At 41.0% G+C, this 9,886-nt stretch overlaps 1 protein-coding gene across 1 annotated transcript; it reads left to right on the top strand.

Moving 5' to 3' along the window:
- The first annotated feature begins 2,198 nt into the window (after positions 1 to 2,198).
- LOC109772485 (putative transcription elongation factor SPT5 homolog 1) lies at positions 2,199 to 9,165 on the top strand. Its single transcript, XM_020331171.4, has 21 exons — positions 2,199 to 2,739; positions 3,731 to 3,975; positions 4,075 to 4,218; positions 4,285 to 4,446; positions 4,526 to 4,609; positions 4,901 to 4,971; positions 5,070 to 5,421; positions 5,498 to 5,653; positions 5,746 to 5,843; positions 5,927 to 5,975; positions 6,057 to 6,209; positions 6,335 to 6,478; positions 6,560 to 6,659; positions 6,791 to 6,961; positions 7,032 to 7,080; positions 7,160 to 7,251; positions 7,681 to 7,750; positions 7,962 to 8,025; positions 8,107 to 8,323; positions 8,418 to 8,515; positions 8,633 to 9,165. Exons 1-21 carry the CDS (start codon positions 2,379 to 2,381, stop codon positions 8,873 to 8,875), a joined length of 3,123 nt encoding a protein of 1,040 aa, XP_020186760.3. The 5' UTR covers positions 2,199 to 2,378; the 3' UTR covers positions 8,876 to 9,165.
- Positions 9,166 to 9,886: the final 721 nt, after the last annotated feature.

The following is a 9,886-nucleotide window of genomic DNA, read 5'->3' as shown; positions in this document are numbered from 1 at the left end:
TTTCTTCGTTCAGTCCAGTCTGATTTAAAACGTGTTGTCTACTATTATAGGGGCTGTCGTTAGGGTCACTCCTTCTTATGCCGGGAGATGGCAGTTATCTATATTTAGAAATAATAAAGAATATGGGTGTGATTGTCATCACAATGGAGTGATCGAGTAATCAGCCCTGTAGGTTCCTCTCTATTTAGATAGACCCCATCAACATGGCCATTCCCTTCTCCTGGTAGCAAAAACCCATTATAAATGTTTGTATTTTAATTTTTTGTTCACAAATTCCAAATTCTTGGGGGAATTTTAAAAAATGTTTCCATTCAAAAATTTGTTTGCAATTTTAGAAAATGTCCATTTTTTGAATTTTTGTTCAGGAATTCAATAAATGCTAGGGAACCTCAAAAAATGTTCCCAGTTTCTAATTTTCTTCATTTGAAAATTTGTTCTGAAATTCAAAAAATCTAGGAATCTAAAAAATGTTTGCATTTTCAATTTTTTTTCACAAATCTAAAAAATGTTTGAGAATTCCAAATAATGTTTCAGCTTTCCAAATTTGTTCACAAATTTAAAACAAATCACGTTTTCAAAATTTGTTCACAAATTCAAAAAAAAAATCATGATTTGGAAAAATTGTTCACTATTTTCAAAAAGTTTTCAGCTCGTTTCAAGTTTTCAAAAAATATTCACATTTCTAAATAATGTTCATAAATTGAAAAACTATTTTAATTATTATTTTTCCCTCTTTCCTCAAAAAATATTGCTGTTGTAGAATTTTTTTTTTTGCAAAACAAATCACGGTCGAAATTTGAAAATAAGTCGAAATCTATCGCGGCTGTTACTTCAAATAAACTCGAATGCCATCTTTGACGTGAAGTTGCAGGTAGTAAAGTGGTTAGAGACGGAGTAAGTTGTTGCAAGGTCCTGTGTTCTATATGTCGCAACAGTTTTAGCTTTTTTGGGAATTAGCGGTCGTAGTTTTCTCTAATCTGGGCCGGCCCAGTGGGGCAACCCCTCTGTGCGGCGCGTATCTGTTGGACGCAACGCGCATCACATAGGAGGTCGCCACACATGGATCAATCACTAGTTTCCCAGATGATGTGCAGCACTGCTAGCCACAGGGGCCGTGTCGGTTTGTGATAAAGTAGCAAGGCTCGACCTAGTTGAGGCGAAACGAGCCGGTTTTCCAATTTTTTTTAATTTTTGTTTTTCACTGGGTATTCTTTGTTGTTCTCCGTTTTCACTACTTTTTCTCATTTCTTTTTTTTTGTTCTTTTCTTTGGTTTTCATTGTTTTTTCTTTCCTTCTTTTTTCTTCATTTTCCTTTTGTTCTATTTCTTTCTTTCTTTCTCGTTTTTACCAGTTTTCTTTGTTTTCTCTTGGGTTTCATTGTTTTTCTATAGACATTTTCATTATATATCTAATACATTTTTAATACATGTGAAAACTGAGATTAATATTTTTCAAATACCAGATTAACATTTTCTGAATACATGGTCAACATCTTTTCTATACACATTTAACATTGTTTTTTTCAAATGCTAGATTTTTATATTGCAAATATAATGTTAACATTTTTTATACACAGTTACCATTTTCAAATAAAATTTACACTTTTTAACACATTGTAAACAAAAATTCTCTATTAATTAACGTTTTGAAATGCAAATAAACATTTTAAATACATTTTCAATATTTTTTCTATACACATTTAACATTTTTTAAATGCTTGATTAATATTTCACAAATACTTGTTTAACATTTTTTCCAAATCTTGATCAATATTTTTAAATACATGTTCGACTTTTTCCACAATTTGTATATTATTGTATACATTTTGCGTAGACATGGTCATCATATTTCTATGCACATTTAGAAAAATTCATATGCATGATTAACATTTTTCAAGACATTATCTCACGTATATTTTTGTAATAAAATAGGAAAAATAAAAAAAATAAAGGTGAAAAAAACAGGAAAAAAAACAAGGTTGTGACCTCCAGCGATCATGGGCCGGCCCATCGCGAGGGTTCGTAGGTCTTGCTCTAAGCGATAAATAAATTGTACGACCCTGACCAAATTAATCATCATCAATCCCTACGCGCGCACGGCCGATGTACGGCCCGGCCCACCCAACGAAAATTAACTCAGCGTTCCTCCTCGATATAAGTCGGTTTCGCCGCTAAATACCCTCTCGCCCTGCCGGCAACCGAAAACGCTCCCCGCTCTCGCTTTGCTCGCACCACCCACCCCAACCCACGCCCCGCCGAGGCCTCAATCGCCTCTCGCGTCGACTCTCGAGGGTTCCGCCCTGCCACGCGGGGCCACCCTCCCAGCCGCAGCGCGTCTCGAGCCGCGAGGAGGGCTCGCTCGAAACCCTAGCCGCCGCAATGTCGCGCCGCGGCCGCGAGGAGGAGGAGGAGGAGTTCGAGGAGGTAGAGGAGGAGGAGGAGGCCGACGAGTCGGAGGTGGAGGAGGAGGAGCAGGTGGAGGAGAGGGGCGGCAAGCGGTCGCGCGGCGGCGGGGGCAAGGGCTCGGGCGTCGCGAGCTTTATCGACGACGCGGCCAGCGAGGACGACGAGGAGGAGGACGAGGATGACGACGACGAGGACGACGACTACGAGGAGGGCGGCCGCGGCCGCGGCCGTCGCGGCCGGCCCAGCAAGAGGAAGCGGTCGATCCTGATCGACGACATGGCGCAGGTCGACGACGACGACGGCGAGGAGGAGGAGGAGGACGGGTACGAGGAAGGTGAGTGCCCGCTTGCCCTATCGGCCGTACGCCGGCGTCTGGACCCGGGGTAGCAGAATGGCTATCAGGTTTAACTTCCTGTATCCAAATTCGCGGGAGCTAGTGACGATTTCGTGTAGGATTTTTGCTTCCCAGTCGTTGGTTCCGCAGCATTTCTACACTATCGAGGATTTCTGTGATCGCCGTTGCTAGTTCCCTCTCTGGAACCCTTGATTAACCTCCACCATGCCTGCGTTTGGGACTCATTTACCCCTGTTAGAAATGCTGAGGGTGCTTAGTTGGGTTGTTTGATGGTCAACCCTGCTTGAATTACTTTTGATGGTCAACCATATGTGAACCATCAGTGGCAATGTTTTATGCAATGCTTCTTATTTTCCTGTTGTGAACCATCAGTGGAATTTAGTGCGAACTGTGTTAATTTCGTAATTTGGCCATAAATGGGAGATCGTAAGGAGTGAAGGACCAAAGTCCATGTTCCATTAAAACTTGTTACTTCCTGCCACTTATGGCTAGACCTACCCAGGATATACCTGGCAAATTGTTGTTACAATCAACTGTCTGGCTCTTTCCAAACCAGCATTGTAGTCATGATGATGGACATAATCATATCCTCCAGAAATTACTAGGGACCTATATATGATCAAGAGTTTTGGTTTCGATGCCCAGATGGTACTTTTATGTAATTTTTTGATATACTCTTGTTACTTCAAGCTCAATGTAACCATTATTATGTTTCTTAAGATTGGATGGTGCAGAATTTGATGTTTAGTCGATCATCAACTGCAGTTTCTTTATGGATGTACTCTTGCCATTGGTCCTGAGTTATGTTCACATGGATGTTTATTTCTGCCGTTCAAGTATAACATTTTTACTTTCCCTTTCGGATTAAAAAATTTCTGTGCTTGCCTATCTGTGGGTTGAGTTGTGTAGTATGCAAAAGCAAGACTATTTGTGTTAATGACGTGACTTACGCTCCTTTGCTTTTCGGCAGGTTTTATTGATGATGATGCTTGGGCTGATAATCCTGACGAGGATGTGAAAAGGGGTTCTAGACGTCATTTCAATCCAAATCCAATGGATGATGCAGACGATATGGAGAACTTGGAAGAGATGTTAAAATGGAAATATAGAACGCAATCACACTCTGATTTTGATGAAGAGGGTCTAACCGAGGTTGAACAGCAAGCTCTCCTGCCATCAGTGAAGGATCCAAAGCTCTGGATGGTGAAATGTGCGGTAGGTTGCAAGTTCTAGGAAAATTAAGCTCTTGCCTCAGCTCTGCTATTTGTTCATTGTACCATTTGAATCTCATTGTTGTTCTAATTATGATGTCAGGTTGGACATGAGCGAGAGACAGCCCTTTGTCTAATGCAAAAGTTCATTGATAGGCAAGATCTCCAGATTAAGTCCGTCGTTGCATTGGAACACCTAAAGAATTACATTTATGTTGAAGCAGAGAAAGAAGCCCATGTCAAGGAGGTAACCAGTGCGTAAATTGACATTCTAGTCTTCTTGATAAGGGATGTTAACTAAACTTCATTGCAGGCTTGCAAAGGTCTGCGGAACATCTTTTCTTCAGCAAAATTACTTCTGGTTCCTACAAAAGAAATGACTGATGTTCTCTCTGTCACGAGTAAGTCTGCTGATCTTTCAAGAGATACATGGGTCAGGTTGAAGCTTGGTATATATAAAGGGGATCTTGCTAAGGTATGGTCATCATTGTTTCCCTGGTTGTTGCTAGTATATATTTGTCAATTGCCCAGTTATTTATTTTGATTACCCCCAGGTTGTCGAAGTTGATGATGTGCGCCAAAAGGTTACTGTGAAGCTCATTCCTAGATTAGATTTACAAGCTTTGACAGATAAATTGGTAAGTTATGCTAGTTGCCATTCATCGTGATTTTCTACCTGTCACCTTGACATGCCATCTTATATATCGTCTTGCATCCGCTGTGAACATAGTACTTCAAGTTCGGGTTCTCTTTCCCATATGATTCACAAGTTCCATGCACTGATGTGTCCAAAAATTGAATTAGTAGCTTTTAACTTATTGAAGGACTTCTTAATTATCAATCTATCTTCTTGGTAGAATGCGTGTTTATACTTCGTATTGTGCTTGCTTGCTGGATGACTTAGCATGATATGACTTTTGTATTGTCAGAAAGGTCTTAAGGTTGCAAAGAAGAAGTCGTTTATTCCACCGCCAAGGTTATTTAGTACCGACGAGGCGAGGTGCTTAATGCTTTTCATCCTTTCGCTATCAAATGATAGTTCAGTTTTATTTATTTATGTATCTTGTCTCCTCTTTTTTCTAACTTAAATGAACACAGGGAGATGAACATTCCTGTAGAACGGAGGAGAGATAGAGATTCTGGGGAATACTTTGAGATGGTTGGCGCTTTAAAATTTGAAGATGGTTTCTTGCGCAAAAAAGTCTCGATAAAATCAATCAGCACACAGAATGTTAAGCCATCACTTGATGAATTGGAGAAATTCGGGAGAGTTGGTGATGACGTGAATGAAGATGTGGCTAGATTGTCCACACTCAGCAGGAAGAAGGGACATTTTATGAAAGGCGATGCTGTAGTTGTTGTTAAAGGTGATCTCAAGGACATAAGGGGCTGTGTGGAGAAAGTAGAGGATTCTATTGTTCACATCCGACCAACACGATCTGATCTTCCGGTAATTACTTGCAGTGAATTTATTATACTACTATCAACTGGACTAGAAAATTTAAACATCTCTTTGTAACATGCAGAAAACACTTGCCTTCAGTGAGAAAGATCTCTGCAAATATTTCAATCCCGGGGACCATGTAAAAGTGGTTTTTGGTGTTCAAGAAGGTGTGACAGGCATGGTAGTTAAAGTGGAAGGACATGTCTTGACCATTTTATCTGACACAAGCAAAGAACATGTGAGCAATTGTTGGTACACCTGTGCATCTATTGGAAATTGCTTTGTTTAAACATATTTTGTAGTATGTTTAACTCTTTTTTGTGACTGCAGATCCGTGTGTTTGCAGATCATGTTGTGGAGAGTTCTGAGGTCACGACGGGGCTTACCAGAATTGGTGATTATGAGTTGCATGATCTTGTCCTTCTTGAGTAAGCCCAGAATTTTTAGTGAGGTTGCTACCCATCATGTCTAACGGCCACGAAACAACTTATCCCATTTCTTCACTTTTCAGCAATTTATCATTTGGTGTGATTGTAAGGGTGGAAAGCGAAGCATTTCAGGCAAGCAGAACTGTCTAAATATTCATCTGACTGTTTGTCTTGTACGTATAGTTATATGTATTGACCCTTTTGTATAATTAGGTTCTCAAAGGAGTGCCTGATAAACCTGAAGTGCTGCTTGTGAAACTGAGAGAAATAAAATACAAAATCGATCGGCGCACATCTGCAAAAGATAGCAAGAATAACACGGTGTCAACTAAGGATATTGTCAGGGTCATTGAGGGGCCATGCAAGGTGTGTACATTTTGCCTGTTATCTCGTGTTTTGATTATTTCTCTCACAATGTCTATTTATTCTGTTGTCTCAATTTAATCTTCTTATCACAGGCTAACAAACATTTCTTTTTCTGTTCACATTAGGGAAAGCAAGGACCTGTGGAACATATACACAAAGGGATATGTTTTATACATGACCGCCACCACCTTGAACATTCAGGCTTTATCTGTGCAAAAGCACAATCGTGTGTCCTTGTTGGGGGATCGGTTGTCAACAGCAGCAGGATGGTCTGTGCTTTGATTATCTCAATTAAATTTTATTGGTACCTAGAACATGCCATCATATCTTCAGTTTACTTGTTTTTGCAGGGTGTTGATACAGCAGATCCACGGCTTGGTGCTTTTAGATCTCCAGCAAGGATCTTGCAATCTCCTGGAGGGCTTCCGCCGAGAGGACCTTACATGAATTGTATGAATATTGATAGTTTGGATGCTCCTTATCTCTGCCATTAGTTTTAGTCAGCTGCATCTTGTGCGAAGTCTATTACTTACACTACTTTATGCTGATGTAATAATTCACTCCCCTCCTATCTAACACAGCTGGTGGAAGGTTTGGAGGAGGTGGTCGTGGTGGCAGAGGGCATGATGCCTTGGTGAGTAGATGCATCAAAATTAAATCTGGTCCCTACAAAGGATATCGTGGCCGTGTTAAAGAAGTGAATGGTGCACTCGTGCGTGTGGAGCTTGATTCACTTATGAAGATTGTCACAGGTGAATAATTTTTGTCACAATTGTTGTTGTCTGTCTACTGTTGACGACTAACCTTGCTGCAAACATATAGTTAAGAGAGAGGATATTGCTGACACAGCGAATGTTGGGACACCATTCCGGTAAATTTCTATTTGATCAACCATATTTAACAAGCTGTTTGGTACCATTTTCTCATTTGCTGACCAGTTGTATTGGCAGTGAATCTCGTTATTCATTGGGCAGTGAAACACCTATGCACCCATCTCGAACGCCATTGTATCCTATTCAAACTCCAATGCGAGAACCTGGAGGTGTGCTTACTTACATTCTTTGTTATGGTTCAATTTGAGATTACCTAGATCACTTTTTCTATCACATATGTTGCTAAGACGTTTTATTATAGTGTTGTATTACACACTATCTACAGTGACTTCTAATTTCCGTGAATTTGAAATGCCATATATTTAGAAAAGGAGGGAAATACTATAGTTGCACCTACATCAAAATAATTCTTGTGTTCTCTGTACTTGAAGTTGAATAGTCATTATATTGCCACTTTGGCTCTCTTGCGTCATTCACCCATTTGATCTGCAAATCATTTTGGTGCTATTTGTTCATTTTCGCCCTCTCCTGTTCAGATGCCTATCACATCGCCTATTTCTGTGCCATTCATTTCATTGTACCATGTACTGTTTCTTATTCCCCTTTTCCATGGTAACAAGTTATTTGAATTTGCGCAGCGACACCAATTTGTGATGGATCGCAAACTCCTATGCATAATCAAGCCTGGGCACCAATGAGTCCACCGAGGTTGGTATACTTCTTTGGAGAACAAATTGGTTACTTAGGCTTGCAGAATTGAAATCCTGAAATTTAGAATAAAGCAGCTTCAGATGTTTTGTGTATCCTGCCCCATAGTGAAACTATTTCAACCTTGTCTGTTGCGAAGTGGAGTGTTGAAACGTTACTGGAATTAATTTTGTTGGTCTGTTTGGTCGCTGATTATGTTAATTATGACCAGGGATAACCAGGAAGATGGAAATCGTGGCACTTGGGGCGCTTGGGGGAGCAGTCCAGCTTACCAGGTTCCATGTGCTTCTTGTTAACTTTGAAAATTCTTTATCCTTGTGTTGGCTACTGAAATGCATTGCTGTTTCTACACACAGCCAGGAACTCCAGTAGCTAGGCCATTTGATGCCCCCACTCCTGGATCAGGGTGGGAAAGTACCTCAGGAACTGGCTTTGCTGATGCTCCATTCAACGCTCCAACACCTAGTGCTCAACCAATGACCCCAATTCCTGCCTCTTATTTGCCTGGAACCCCTGGTGGCCAGCTAATGACCCCAGGGAATGCTGGAATGGATGTGATGTCTCCAATGATAGGTTTGCCCTTGCCCTTTCATCTACAACTGGGATGGGATTGAAACCAGCACTTTGTGTGCACATCTGTGAATACCTTTTGCCAAAATGCTTTCAGGGGATGAGGGTGGCAGTAATTGGCTCTTGCCAGATGTTTGCGTCAATGTGTCCAGAGGAGATGGTTCCACCAATGGTGTGGTGAAGGAAGTGCTCCTGGTATGTAATCTTCATTTATGGTTGTTACAAGGGCATGCAGAAGTTGTTTCTCCACATGTTTCTTTGGTGCTGGTTTTTTTTTGCGGTGTTAACATCTCCGGGAGTCTGAACTTGCAGGATGGATCTTGCCGTGTCGCACTTGGGCCATCAGGCAGTGGGGATGAAGTAACAGCTCTTCCAGACGAGCTCGAGATCATCAGGCCGAAGAAGAGCGACAGGGTCAAGATAATGAATGGCAGCATGCGTGGAGTTATAGGAAGACTGGTAGGAGTCGACGGGTCTGATGGGATTGTCCGGGTGGAAAGCCCGCTTGACATGAAAATAGTAGACCTGGTGATTTTGGGCAAACTAGTGAATTGAGATAGCTGTGCAGGCGAGATCAGTTAACCTGGTAGGCGTCCTAGCCCGCATAATTAGACAAAATAGGTGTTTTTTGGTCAACTTAGCAAATTTAGATCTCTGACAGGTCAGATAGATTGTTCTTAATCCCACTTGTCAGGTATTATGTGAACTATTGGACCACGTTGTAGATATTCGTAAATGCTGTCCGGAGATATACTCGTCCACTCGGGAATGCTTAATCTTTCTGTACTTGCATTTGCATGGCCGTGTCATCCTGTTTTATCACTGTCGTATCTTTATTGAACTCTTAGGATTTGCCTCGTTTGGTCTGCCCTAATAAACTATGAAACCTGGAGAATCTCTCCAGATAGCCAACCTTGGTTTCCATTCTCTCTCTCACACAACAAGCTCCAGTTTTATAAGGAGTAAAATGCACTCCGAATCACTAAACTTTTGGTCACTTTGGTTAATGTGTTGAAAAAGGCGCATGTTACTGTAATTATACTTACTTGAACAGATTGAAATGGTCACTTGTACTTCCTCCTTTCCCTTGTACAAGGCCACAAATTCATATTATAGGTACCGAGATAACATTTAATGACTCCTTTGCAAGTCAACTTTTCTTTTCATTAACCGGGATCATTAATACACCACAAGCATGCAATGAATGAATGGGAAGGAAGTGGCTGAGTGTCATTATGACGACATGCATGTAAGTATTAAAAAGTTGCTACTATGAGGAAACATCATTAATTTTTGCCTCAATTACTGTTGGTGGCCTTGTATTGATGCAAAATGTATTTTTGATAGTGGCCTTGTATAAGGGAATGGAGGGAGTACATCTTACACCCGACTTTGGAGGGTGAAAACCTGCCCTTGCTCCTCATCCTACTCCCTTGCCCTTGCCCCCCACCAGCTTATCCGACAAGCTAAGGGGGCGCCACCCCCTAATGGGCCCATTATCTTTTCCCCTATAAGGCCTTTGTAATTCTTTTGGCATGTTGATATTAAATTAATTTTAAAATCCTC

This window comes from Aegilops tauschii, chromosome 6, assembly GCF_002575655.3.
Source record: "Aegilops tauschii subsp. strangulata cultivar AL8/78 chromosome 6, Aet v6.0, whole genome shotgun sequence".
NCBI lineage: Eukaryota > Viridiplantae > Streptophyta > Magnoliopsida > Poales > Poaceae > Aegilops > Aegilops tauschii.
This window is presented reverse-complemented; position numbering and strand designations above follow the sequence as displayed.